Below are 13833 nucleotides of genomic sequence, written 5' to 3'. Positions count from 1 at the left end.
TGTGTGTTAGTTACATTGCCTTTGTGTAAATATGTATTTTCATAGAAGTATTGTGTGTGTACACTGTGTGTGTGTGTGTAATGTGCGTGTGTTTATGTAAAGGTGTGTTCCCGTATTGTGTGCGTATAACTTGTGTGTCAGTTCATTTTCGTGCTTGTGTTTGTTTAAATGCGTCTGTTCGTTTGCGCGGTGTGTTCATCTACGCGTTTTTGTAAATGCACGTTCACATGTGTGTAACTTTAAGGGTCTATGTAAATGTCTCTGTTCATGTATGTGATTATTTGGTGTACAAGTGAGTTTCTGTAAATATGTCTGTTCATATATGATCCGTGTATGTGTGAGCGCGTTTGTATAAATGTGAATATATGGGATGCGAATGTGCACAGGTGTATTTGTGTAAATGTATGTGTTCGAGAGGCGAGTATGTTATACGGGTTTTTGTAAATGTCTCTGTACATATACGTGGTACTTGTAAGGAAAAGTCTGTGTAAAGATTTATGTATGTGGTTTGTGATGTGAGGATGTTGCACATGTCTGTTTTGAGAGGGGAGCAGTGTAAACATGTGAGCTCTTGTAAGTGGCCATGCTTCTTTTCTGTGTGCATGTACGTGTGACAGTGTACACGTGTGAGCTACTGTAAGTACCTCACGTTTGACGGGCTGTTTGATTTCTGTGTACATGCACCTGTGACAGTGTAAACGTGCACCCTCATATAAGTAAGTGTGTCATATTCGGGTTTCCCTTTCGTGTGCATGTACTTGTGGCAATTTACACACACGCATGAGGTCATGTAAGCGGTCATGTTTGAGTGACCATGCTTTCTGCTATGTGCATGTACGAGTGACAGTGTGCACTTGTGAACGCCTGTAAGCGTCTCATGTGGAGTGACCATGCACCCTTTCTGTGTGCATGTACGTGGGACAGTTTAAACTTTGTCTCATGTTTGAGTGGCTGTGTCCCCTTCTGTGTGCATGTTCGTATGACGGGGACTCGTGTGAGCGCCTGTAACCGTCTCTTGTTTGAGTGGCTATGCTTCCTTTCTGAGTGCATGTACGTGTGACAGTTTACAGGTGTGAGCTCCTGTGTGTCATGTTTGAGTGGCTGTGTTTCCCTTGTGTGCATGTACCTCTGACAGTTTACACAAGTGAGCTCCTGTGTGTCATGTTTGAGTGGCCTGCTTCCTTCTGAGTGCATGCAACTGTGACAGTTTACACGTGTGAGCTCCTTTGTGCATGTACCTGTGACACTCGACACGTGTGAGCTCTTGTGTTATATGCGTTTGACAATTTACACGTGTGAGCTCCTGTGCGTCATGTTTGAGTGACATGCTGCCCTCTGTGTAAATGAAACTGTGACACTTTACACATGTGAGCTCCTGTGTGCATGTACCTGTGACAGTTTACACGTGTGCGCTCTTGTGTGTTAACTATACGTATGACAGTTTACACGTGTGCTCCTGTGCGTCATGTCTGACTGACCTGCTTCTTCTGTGTGCATGTACGTGTGACCCAGTAAACTGCCGTGTCTCGTGTGTGAGCGGCCGTACCCCCTACTCACCCTCTCCCCCTTCTCCCCCCGTAGGCGGATGTTCCCCCCCTTCAAGGTACGGGTCAGCGGCCTGGACAAGAAGGCCAAGTACATCCTGCTGATGGACATCGTGGCGGCCGACGACTGCCGCTACAAGTTCCACAACTCGCGCTGGATGGTGGCCGGCAAGGCCGACCCCGAGATGCCGAAGCGCATGTACATCCACCCGGACAGCCCGGCCACGGGCGAGCAGTGGATGGCCAAGCCCGTGGCCTTCCACAAGCTGAAGCTGACCAACAACATCTCGGACAAGCACGGCTTCGTAAGTACCAGCGCGGCGGCGGCGGGATATCCCCGCCCGGCGGCGCTACTTTACCGCAGTGGGGCCAGTGCCTAGTATCACCGGCGAAGCGATAATACCGCTGGGAATAATACCAGTGTTGCTGCTTGCATCTCAGGGGGTGCTTCTGGGCGCTAGTTAGTGGTGTTAAAATCATTAATATCATTATTCTAATGCTTCTTGCCCGCATTCTAGCATTATTGTTGTAAACTTGAATATAGTCATTACTAGCACGTAGGCAGGTTTTTTTTAAATGCACAGAACACCGCGGCCGGAGCATTAATTTTAGAAATGATGACACACACAGGGCACCTTTAAAAAATGCGGCACCCCTTACGGCATCTAAGCTTACAAAATGAATCCCACCCCATCTTTCAGATGTGCAGCCGCACCGGGCCCTGCCACCGGAGCCCCTGCACCGGCCCCCTGGAGCCCGAGAGGTCACCCCTTAACCCTCCCTAAACCAGCGGGAAACTCGAGCACAAAACTTGCAATCGTGTGATCCCATAATACGACCAGAGATGGCAGCCACATAATTAATAATAGTAAATGATGTCTTTAAAACGTCGAGGGTGAAACGTGTAACACGTGTCTGAAAACACGGTCGACCCTGTCCCGGTATCTCTCCTTGAAATGTAAACGAAATAAACAGAACAAAAAAGTGGGGTTCCTTTTAAGATTTTGAAGAATATATTAAAGTCGGCAAAAATTAAAGTTCCCAAGTTTGTTAAATTGAGAACTTTAGATTTTATCTATTTTTTTAAATAATGTATTGTGCAGTTAGTTCTATCGTCTTGCCTCATAAGGGGCATTTCGAAAAAGGACCTCGTTGTGTATGTCAATCGACCCCCGTTAAGACCTGTCAAAGATAACTCGGATACATATGTTTGTTTTCTGGTAAAATGTTTCCTGATTTTGTTTTATTTTGGTGCATATGTAGTGTTTTCCCACGACCAATATTTTTAGCACTGTCCAGTAGATCTACTATTTAAAAAAGTCTTTGAAGATTTCATATACATACTTCGTGTTCCGCTCAGATACCAGATGGCGAAATCCAACAAGACTTCATGTTTCGGTGGTAGCCACAGACATTTTTTTTTTTTTTGTGGGGGGAGAGCCATGTGAAGTGCCCCTGAGTCTGACGTCATCTCACATTAGGCATGAACTCCTGCCATCTCTGTTTTTTGTTGCACTTCCAGGCCTCACATTTTTCTGTTGACATTCTAACCACACACTTCCCTGTACAAACCCCAGGATGGGAGGCCTGAGGGTTTATGGGAGACTTAAAACGTGGAAATCCGGGGGGTCTTTCCTTCTCCTGCCGCCTGCGCAGCCAGGCCGTGTCCCCTCTTGTGGTGTACGTGGGACCTCACCAGTGCTCGAACGCCACCGGTTACACACTCGCTCGTGAACAGTGAGCTCCGATCGCCACCCCCATCCCATACTGGACGGGAGGGGGCGTCCCTGTGATCAGAGCTGCTGCCCCCCTGCAGCCGGGATCGGCTCCCCTTGTGATGTGTGTATGGCGATATCACCGGTTGATGACCTGTACACGCCACCCCAATGCGGGACCTTCTGAGATGTGATCAGAGCCGTGTTACAGTTTGTATGATCCCACCAGTGCTCGGACACAACCGGTTACCCACTCACTCGTGAGATCGCGAGCTCCGCGCCCCCCGCCCGCTCCGGGATCGATCCCGCGAGAGGCGATCAGGGCGGTATTGGCATCTAATGAAGTGATCGTTAGATCCTTGAGGGCTGTCGGCGTCGGTGACGGATGGACGCAAAGAGGCGAGGCCTGGTGGGGAATAAAACTGCAGAAATGAGGTCTGGGGTGTGTGTGTGTGTGGGGGGCGGGGGGGGGGGGGGCGCCAGGGAGGTTTTAGTGATCCATAGCGCCAACTTCGGGTCCCATTATAGTCTAAATGCTGCCAGCCTCCCCCCCCCCCACCCTTCTTTTCTCCTCGAGTACAGAACTCATATACATGACTTTATCATATACATTCCCTAGGATAATACGCATTCTCCGTGGTAATATACTCTACACCCCAGTGTGAATATACAACCCCATATAATGTACACCCCCTAATAATGGATATGTTATTAATAAATACAGTCCCTATGGCGGTGTACGTTCTAGTGCTGATATGCGGCCCCGAAAGCCAAACACATACATGTCTCTGTGGGAATATACATCATCCGTGGTATTGCACGTCATCATGATAATATACATTCCATCTATTAACACACAGCCGCATTATGATACACTTTCCCTTTGGCGATATACAGTCTCCATAGTGACTCGCCGTGTTTCGTGTATGTATTGTGAATATACATTTTCCGTGATCATATACAGCCCGCTGATGAAGACGGAGGATCTGCATGTGTTTTTGTAAACTCTAGACTTCCACGCTGATGCACCTGGCCATGCACACTCATGATGAGAGCACATGCTGGACCTCAAGGCGCTATACGGATATCCCGTCTATATATTGCCCCTCTGGAATCTCCTGTGTCTGTGGTCAAACGCAGTGACAGGTCGCTTCCGCTCGCGGGGGCCCCTCCGCCCCAAGTACTCGACCCCGACCGCGGGGCCACCCTGCAAAACCCCCTCAACAGGCGGGGGGAGCATTGGGGGAGAAGGGGGCTCGGCTAGTGCAAAGCCCCCCCCCGTTCATGGCACTTTATTAGATTCACTTCGGTGGCTGTCTGCATTTTAAGGCTTTTCGATGCCTTTGCTCTGGTTTTATCATCGCACCTCAATATATATATTTAAGGAGATTTTTTAAAATACACCTAATGAGGTGTTTATTGGGGATGTGAGGAATGGAGAGGAAACAATTCATCGTTCTTTTTTGGGATTTAATGTCCCGAAAAAACAATTATTAAAGAGGGTGCATTATTTTAATTACCTCCAAAGACGCATTTAATAGCATTGAAAATGGCCTTTTCGAGGGGGAAAAATCACATTAAATGGGTGCCCGGCTTTGTATTTTTATTTTTGCTCTACAGATTCAACTACCCGTTTTCTTTGTTGTGGTAAAATTCCCAGGGTTGAAACTGGTTATTGAAAACTCTTACTATTGGTGGCACATATTGGGATTTTCAGAAATGGGCCCTGCATCAGGCCCACTCTTGCAGAATAAATATTATTTGCAACGTCTCCAAGGGAATGACTTAGGCGGGTTGATGGCACTTGAAAGGGCCGTCGGGGTACCCTGTTTCTGCTCACAGGGTTCATGCAATGTATCTACCAAGATGTTGATCGCAAAGATAATGGCCTCTCTGCAAAATATCGCGTTATCTCTGCCTCAATCCTGAGTTTGAAATATGTATAAATACAAAGTTGATCGAAGAATGAAAGTTGGTAAAAGTTGAAGGTTGATTTAAAAAAAAAAAAAAAATGAAATCCTAGTTCTAAGCATTTTTGGTGGGTGTTTGTGGTGGTGTGGGGAAGGTGGGTGAGAGACATGGTGTACTCCACTGTTATGTTTTTTTAACTCATCTACACTAAAGGACCTTCGAGTGCAGAGAAAAAAAAACATTTCACCAAAAATAAGGTTCTAGAACGTTCCTCTGCGTGATGATGTCACCTTGGGTTTTGAGGTGTATTGTGACATCATCATTGGACGGCCCATATAAGGCGTCATGGAAAGCGTTGCTTAACTTCCTGTATCTAGAACTTTATCGAACCCTTCTTGGTTACTGGTAGTGTGGGTTGTTAAAGCGCTGCATGCTTTCTCGGCGCTAGGTGGGGAGTCTGCGCACAAACAAATGGTTGACTTATATTTCTATACAGAAGTCTCTTGCTACCAAGCAGTAATATGTATTTTCACAGATCCACGTTTGGTCTGGTACAAGGGACACAGAGCTCCGACAAGAACACCCATCATACAATGTAAGGATTTTGAGGCCGGTCTGCCCATGTGCACATCCAAGAAACATGCGTGTAACCCTTTTCTTGCTGTACTGAATGTGGCCCCTGGCCAAGAGCGCCCCCGCCCTTGCTGTATGGAAGTGAGAACGAACAATGTTTTCTGAAAAGATCATGTATGCCATGTTTAATGTAACTATTTGAACGCGCTCCGAAGAGGAAGCGGTAAGGTGTACATTTGGGGCACACCGGTCTATAAATGGGAGTGCTATAACTTATCTGCATTTATGTCTATGCGTTACTATATATATATGTACAATTAGGTGTAGGTTTTCGTAGACCTAGGACTGATACAATATATGAAGGGTTGTGCAAAATACCGAAGTACACACTGAAACTGGCAATGTTTCCGTGAGGGGTAATTGAAATATTAATAATGGTTAATGCTATTAATAGAAATGATTATTAAATATCTTTTTATAAACCATGCTTCCAGCTGGGTTCAGTATGGTCGGTGAGGCCAGGTGTTAACATTTCCCTTGTTTGTATAGAGCTTTGAAGCACAGTTCTTTATGGTGATAAGCGCTGTATGTTAATGTTTACATGCTGTGTAGTACCTCGTGTGTGCAGGGGCGGCTGTGTGATTGAAGAATTACTGATGTTCCGTTTCAAGAGGCAGGAAATGTGCAATTTCCTGGTGCACAAGGACGCGCAGCCTTTCTAATGAATGATATGATGTATCGGTTTTTTATTTAAAGTTATGACTGTTTTTGTTCTTATGTTTTTTTAAAACTCTTTGCTGTTTATTTATCTGTCCCTGGTAGAAGTGAGTGCCCAGAAGCAGGGAGAACTAGTTAATGTGTGGAAACCAGGCGAGTTTTCAGTCTGTGTCCTTGTAAACCCATCCACTCTAGTCGCGCCTTTCCCCCTTCGGGGGGTTTATAGACCGCGCGGGGTCTGTTCTGGAGATGGTCTGTCCTTGGTATCTGCAACCTCCAGATACATTTAGAACCCGACGATGCCCGGCCACCTCCTAAGAAGGTTTTTTTTTTTTTTACTATCATCTATTGTAACTATAATTTATTTTAACTATTTACTCACCTTCTATTTGATATTTTTTTTTTTCTGCCTTTATTTTGCTTTTTTTAGTGCTGTTAGTGCGGTCACACAATTTTGCAGTAGACGGGTTTGCAGACACACTGCGCCCTGTGCAAAATGACCTGACCACCAGCACTTAGTTGCATCAACCATCTCTAGCTTTTATTGAGTACTAAAATGGTTCTGATCTGAAAAAACACTAAAACTACCTGGCAGGAAACAGAGACTTTCCGCTTTCCAGGTCGTCTTAAATTCAGCCAGACTCCACCGTCCTGGGTGGGTAACACGGGCTAATGTCCCACGCCTGCCTTTGTAAAGTGGGCCCGTGTGGAGCGTTTGACGATTGCCAAAGCACGTGCTTTTAAGGTTAACTGGCATTCACTCGTATGAAGTGGCCTCCCTGTTCTGAAGTGTCACTCCCTCGCCAGCGCCCCCTCCGATCCTTTCTGGATCATCACAGGCCCATTGCCGAGGTGTGAATGTTCGGACCTTTTTTTGTAATCCATTGGTTTTGTAGTACTCATTCCAAATGATATGTTTTGGACTATATATCTATCACATGTCATTCTTATTGAACACGTGCAGTCATAAATATAACAAAATACGAGTGATCTGTAAACCTTTTGGTGGAACCCCCGCCCACCCCTGCGAGGCCTCGTTACAGTACATGCGACCCCGATAGAGGTGCCTCTGGGGTCGTCAGTGAAGGGGTCCTGGTGTGAATGTGCGCATCATTGATTGTTTTAGCGTTGTTTGTGAACAAGGGGTCTGTCACTGCTGCTCGCACCGTAGTATCGCGAGAGCTCTCGAGCCGCAGTTTGAACCTCTGGATCCGCGGATCCCCATCTGACCTCTGATGTGCCCTTTCTCCTCACAGACCATCCTGAACTCCATGCACAAGTACCAGCCGCGTTTCCACATCGTGCGAGCGAACGACATCCTGAAACTGCCTTACAGCACCTTCCGGACATACGTGTTCCCCGAGACCGACTTCATCGCCGTCACCGCCTACCAGAACGATAAGGTGAGCTATGGAGGGGGCAGGGGACGCTGCACAAAACCCCCAATAACCCTGTCTGCCCTGCCCCAGCAACACATGCACGTACTTGGGGAAACACACTCTACCCGGATCAACCCTGCCCGCATAAGTGGCAGTTTTAAAGGGACGCATATTATATTTAGTGTTATTGGAACCGTGGCCTGATGTTCGCCTTACACACGTTCGAAATGTTGCACCTGTGTATTCGGAATTATGCGTTCACACACCTGACTTGTTAAATAAATACAAAGCCCCTTTCTGATCCTCCCCACGCAAACCCCATTCAGTGAAAAACGTTAACAATTGAATATGACCTTATCTACTATAATCTTTTTTGTTTTTCTCCCTTTTGGCTGTGTTCTTATATAACTTATTTTCTTTTGTATTTTGTTTCCATTTCCCTCTTCTCCCTTCAGTATATTTCAGTTTTTTATTATTCTTAATTTTGTTGCAAGAGGCCCCTGTAATTCATACGATTTTACTGGCCCGTCCTCGGCGTGCCATCTGTAAACCACCACCACCCCCGGCGTGTGTCACCGCCGCCCTCGGGTTGTGTGTGGGGGGGGGGGGGCGCCATCCGTGGCCCGTGTCTCACTGCTGTCCCGAGACCCCTCTGCACTGGCCTTGTGTCCCTGTGTGCACACGTCAGTCCTCGCAGAGACCTGCCACTTGCGAGTGTCTTCCTTCGTGTTTACCCGGGGAATTGGCTTCTAGAAAGGGCCTGGTCTCCCCCTACCGGCCAGAGTGAGGCCCTCTCTCCAACGGGCGTCCGAGACGCTTCTCCAAGGGCATCGACCCGCTCACGCGCCCCCTTCCAGGCTCGCTCTCTTCCCGTCTCCCCCCTGCTCCCCTCTATACCATGTGCTCTCTTTCTCTCATACTCGCCCCTCCTACTCTTTCCCGCCCCGGTTAACCAACGGCTGCAATCGCCGGACGTTATTTTGGGTTTCTTGGTAGCATAAAGTTCATGGCATCGAGGCGCTATCAGCTGAACCTCCATTTTGTGAGGAAGGTCTCATGTTAGAAGGGGGCGACAGATATATTTCTAGATTTCTGCTCCAGGAACAAGACTCGCGTTCGCATCACGGTGGGCATGACTCACAGGAGCCCCCCCCCCCCCGCATATTATCTGGTTTATGCCATGGCATATTTTCATGTACATTTCTTACATTAAGTTGCTTTAAAAAATTCAGGGTGCAAGGGGTTACGCTTCTGCAGTGAGATGCACGTGAGATTGCAGATACCCCTGGCTTTCCGTAGAGTTGTCTACAACCCCTATGTAAAGTATTTGATCCCCGAGGCAGTACAAGTTTCTGTACTGTGGCAATAAACTGAAATCTGACCTTTGCACTTGAAGTATATTAGTACAGTGGTCTAAATCAAACGGCGTTACTCTACATATTGGTTATAGGATTATTGTAACTGACACAATCATGTCTACTTCAATAAATATGACTGCTTCTGCATTTGCCGGAAGTTACCGTATGGACAAGCAGACATGTAAGACGGTGCCTCTCACTCTAGCCAGTCGGGACCTTCTTAGGTCACTGAATCTGCTGCCCCCGAGGCCTGAGACGAGGGGACCACCTGCCCGCGGATCGCTCACACCATTAACCCTTTGCACACGCCACGTTCGCCCAAACATTCAGCCTCAGACAGCACTGGGAGCTGAGCGGTTGTTTTCGTGAATTCCATATAGCGCCGCGACGCTGCATGCATTTCCAAATGCCGACCAGGGGACATATTTCAAAAGTCTGAATTATTAATCGGCCCAGTGTCGCCAGCGCCATGTCATTCTTCTGAGCAGAGAAGACTGGTTTCTAACCAGCGCGGCGCTGCTCGGCCGCCATCTTCCCCTCAGGGGGCCCTGAAAAATAACTTCCTCTCATTAGGAGCGAATAAATAATTCACTGCGAACCGCAGCATCGTTTTTAATAAAGCATGCGGTGTGTTAAACCGGAGATCCTCTGTGCGTTAAAGGGTTTGAGACAACAGAGGCCATGGCGGAACCCACACACTTTCAGCTGACTTTGTACGCCCCCCTGCACCCCATAATTATTTTAAATGCCAGCCCCATGTTGACACCAGCAAGGGTGGCCTCCCAGGACTAGTAGCACAGCAAGGGCGCCTTGCGTCCTAATGCACGAAAGACACTGGCCCTGCCTGCCCCAGAGCAGGTCCTAAATGGCGTCTTATGGAACTCGGTGCCACTGCACCTGTTGCACCAGTGGAAGCTACTCCCCTGTCTAGGAGGGTGTGGGGAGGTTCTCTGTCCAATAAATATTTTTGGGAAATAGGGCCAAACAAATTTTAAATGTGTCAGTTATAAAAGTTGTACAATTTTCATTTCTTTATCCACTCTCCTATTGTTCCACAAATTCCAATCCACCACCAATAACCCTAATCGCTTTGTTCTTTCCAGATCACGCAGCTGAAAATCGATAATAACCCTTTTGCAAAGGGGTTCAGGGACACGGGCAATGGAAGAAGAGAGAAGAGGTACGATTTTGGTTTTTATTCGTCTTGGACTATTTTGTTTCAGAAAAGGCCATGTGTTCCAAACCTCAATGTTCTTTAACTCCCCCTTCCATAAAGTTGATGCTTTTATGCCAGAAATAAACACACGGGTTTAGAGAGGCAAACCCCAATTTTGGCCACAATGAGCACTCGATCACTTTATTTTTCATTTCATATTTGGCCTAGGCGGTTTTGGAATTGTATTGATGTGCGTCCACCCCGTGGTGTAAAGCTTTACAAATTGCGTTCGTTGTACATATTTGTGTTTAATGACGTGCTTGCGGGAAAGAATGTTTTCTTTGTGGTGGGCATGCGCGTTGGGTAATAGAGGCTGATGTGCTGATGGCGGTAGATTATTTTTTGTGTTTTTTCAGGAAGGGGTTTGCAGTTACGGTGTCTGGGAGAAGTGCTTGTTTGTGTGTGGTGTGATATATTACTAAGCACAGGTACAAAGTGGGTCGTTGTGTGCCGTTTAAGCGTTGTGTGTGGGGTGAGGCCTGTTTGTGGCTAGCACAATGTGGAAGATGGGTGCCTGTAAAGATGGGTTTTGTGGTGGGACATGCAGAGTGAGGGTTGCATGTGTGGCTTTGAGGCATGTGTGTATGTGGTGGCTTTATGCATGTTTGTGGCTTAGTGTGGGAGTGAGGGCAGTTTGTGGGCACTTCTGTGTGGAAGGTGGTTGCCTGTAAAGATGGGTTTTGTGGTGGGACATGCAGAGTGAGGGTTGAATGTGTGGCTTTGAGGCATGTGTGTATGTGGTGGCTTTATGCATGTTTGTGGCTTAGTGTGGGAGTGAGGGCAGTGTGTGGGCACTTCTGTGTGGAAGGTGGTTGCCTGTAAAGATGGGTTTTGTGGTGGGACATGCAGAGTGAGGGTTGAATGTGTGGCTTTGAGGCATGTGTGTATGTGGTGGCTTTATGCATGTTTGTGGCTTAGTGTGGGAGTGAGGGCAGTTTGTGGGCACTTCTGTGTGGAAGGTGGTTGCATGTAAGGGCAGGCTGTGGGGGAAGTTGCATGTGGTACAAGGAGTGTGAGGGGTGTGTAGGTAGTTGCTGTGGTGAAGTTGATGTGCTAGTGTGGTGGAAAGCGCTGCGTGAGGGGATGATGGGTGGGGACTGTGTGCGGCCACCTGCTATATGGTTGCTTGAGTCTGTTGGTAGCATTCATGCCTTACCTGGCGGTCTTTGCCCCCCTCAGGAAGCAGTTGACTCTGCCCTCCCTGCGGATGTATGAAGACCACTGCAGACCCGACCGAGATGGGGCTGAATCGGATGCCTCCTCCTGTGAGCCCGCCCTGGGCAGAGATCTCTTGAACTCCCCCTTGAGCGCGGAGCCCAGCCCCCTGAGACTCACCCGCAGCATTAGAGGTAAGACCACTGCCCATCTCCCCTCCACTGCCCTCCTGCGTGAAGTGTCATGCACAGTTCGCACTCCGGGCACGGGGGCATGCCGCTAGCATGCTGTGAGTTCAGTTTGTGGTTGGCACAGCAGTGCAGGTTCGAGCAGTGCCCCCTAATCCAGGAAGACTTTCAAAGATTCTTCTTTTGTTTAGGTCTGCATAATGAGAAACAGGCAATCCAATTGTGCAGACATTTAGCCCAAAGTAAACATGTTCACTGTGGCCACCACCGTAAAGCCCCTTTTATACAATTTCACAGCCCTGTTTGGGAATATGATTATTAAAATGATTTCACATACATTATAACTCAAATTTGCATATTGGTCCACAAGAAAGCTATACAATAACATTCAGGGAGTCCTTATACCTGCATCTTAAAGAAGCTACAAGCAGTATGTGTTACAGCTTTTAAGGCCTCCTTGAGGCTACCGTCTTTACATTTTTGGACTCTTGTACTCTTGGTAGTGCTTGCCTGGGCCCTATAAAGTAGAAATGATATGCGACAAGGCGGCTCCCGCTCTATACTATGAAATACGGTAGTGCCTCAGTGGCACCGATGCACCGATGAGGGTTCATGGAGTGGCTACAGAACATGAACTAAACGTCTCTCTTTCATTTCAGGCCGGTTCTTCCGTTGCCACTCACTACAAACCCGCAGGCACGCACACACCCATACCCCGGCAGTATCTTTCCACACACCATATCCCCACGTGCCCTAACACGCCCACTCCAACACACTTGCACCGCACACGCGGTTACACCAGCAAACGGTCACTCCTACACCCTCGTGCGGTACAGAAACACACAGGCTCTCTCGCTGCATCACAGACACACACTTAAAGTATACACACTACATAGAACTCTGCGCATTAGCAAAACACATACATTGGAATACATGCACAGGTACGTTTTTGCTCTGCTGTTCATCACACAGACACTTTAACATGTGCACACTCATGTTATCTTTGTACAATTAAACACTTGCACCTGTAAAAACGTACACTGTTACACTGCCTCTTTACACTGACACTTACACACTCCTACATAGAAACATACACCTTTGCACAGGCATATGTGCCTCCTATCAATACACACACCCCCTCTTGAACGTTCACACACTACCCATCTATACCTTCACATTTGCACCCATACACACTCAGACACACGCACTCTCTCTCACACACGCGGTCACTCTAGGTATGTCGCGGTAGGCCATGAAAATGTAAACAGTTTTTTTGTTTCCATTGTGCTGTCCGTCTGCTCCCCATTCACTTGCTGCCACCTGTCTGTGCCGCCTGTTTACCTGCCCTGTTTCCAGGTCACTTTGCTTGACATCAATTTAAGACCTGCTCTGGGCCTTTTAATTAACTTGTTTCACATAATGTACATGCAGCTATGATTTATTTGACACTTGTCCCTTGGGGAGAGGGGCAGTCAGTTCAACAAGCTTGCATCTGCAGTGGAAATGTTCCAAAAATAAAATCCAAAAGTAAGGAATTAAGGAAGTGATGTGACAAACGTGTCTTCAGTCTGCTTTCTCCGGTTTCCTGTTCCACATATTACCAGTTAGGTTAATGCCCCGCATTTCTGGTGTTTTCGTTTGTGTGCTTTTGGGTATCTATATAAATACACACTCTCGCTCTCACTTTGGTCTCCAATGTCTACAACGTCACTGTACATCAGTGGTGTCAGAATAAGTTGTCCTCACAAATTATGTCAAACAGGAATTAAACAACTAATTCAGGAGCATGACATCATTCCAGTGAGAGTTTTAACCAAGGGCGAGTCTATGTATGCAAAACACCGCCTAGGTGGTAATGTGTACTGTGGCCCTATAGGGGTCCCTTTGGCTTCTGGTGACGTTTGCAAGGCACTTGCCTCATGGGCTTTTGGTTTTAAGACCATAGTCCAAAGATAGGTCTGCCTAGTCAGCTGGAGGTTTTTGATGGCATTTACAATATACTGAACTCTGGTCTCATGGTCCAGAAGTCCCGCAGTCGTCCTGAAACCATAGTCCATGAGTGTGGAACCATAGCCCA

The 13833-nt window shown here is 47.3% G+C and overlaps 1 protein-coding gene across 2 annotated transcripts in view; it reads left to right on the top strand.

Annotated features, from left to right (window-relative positions):
- The window catches only part of TBX2 (T-box transcription factor 2), a 30250-nt gene that overhangs the window by 4774 nt on the left and 11643 nt on the right, over positions 1-13833 (top strand). The window contains exons 2-6 of one of the 2 annotated variants that reach the window (XM_085649430.1): positions 1582-1849; positions 5706-5765; positions 7717-7863; positions 10301-10377; positions 11593-11762. In XM_085649430.1, coding sequence (XP_085505556.1) covers positions 1582-1849; positions 5706-5765; positions 7717-7863; positions 10301-10377; positions 11593-11762 — 722 coding nt within the window. The remainder of the gene's footprint in view (positions 1-1581; positions 1850-5705; positions 5766-7716; positions 7864-10300; positions 10378-11592; positions 11763-13833) is intronic. The other variant, XM_085649431.1, reaches the window with a different exon arrangement.

Source organism: Triturus cristatus, chromosome 3_2 (assembly GCF_964204655.1).
Source record: "Triturus cristatus chromosome 3_2, aTriCri1.1, whole genome shotgun sequence".
In the NCBI taxonomy this organism is placed as follows: Eukaryota; Metazoa; Chordata; class Amphibia; order Caudata; family Salamandridae; genus Triturus; species Triturus cristatus.
Note: the sequence above shows the minus strand (reverse complement) of the source record. Positions and strands in the feature narration are given on the sequence as shown.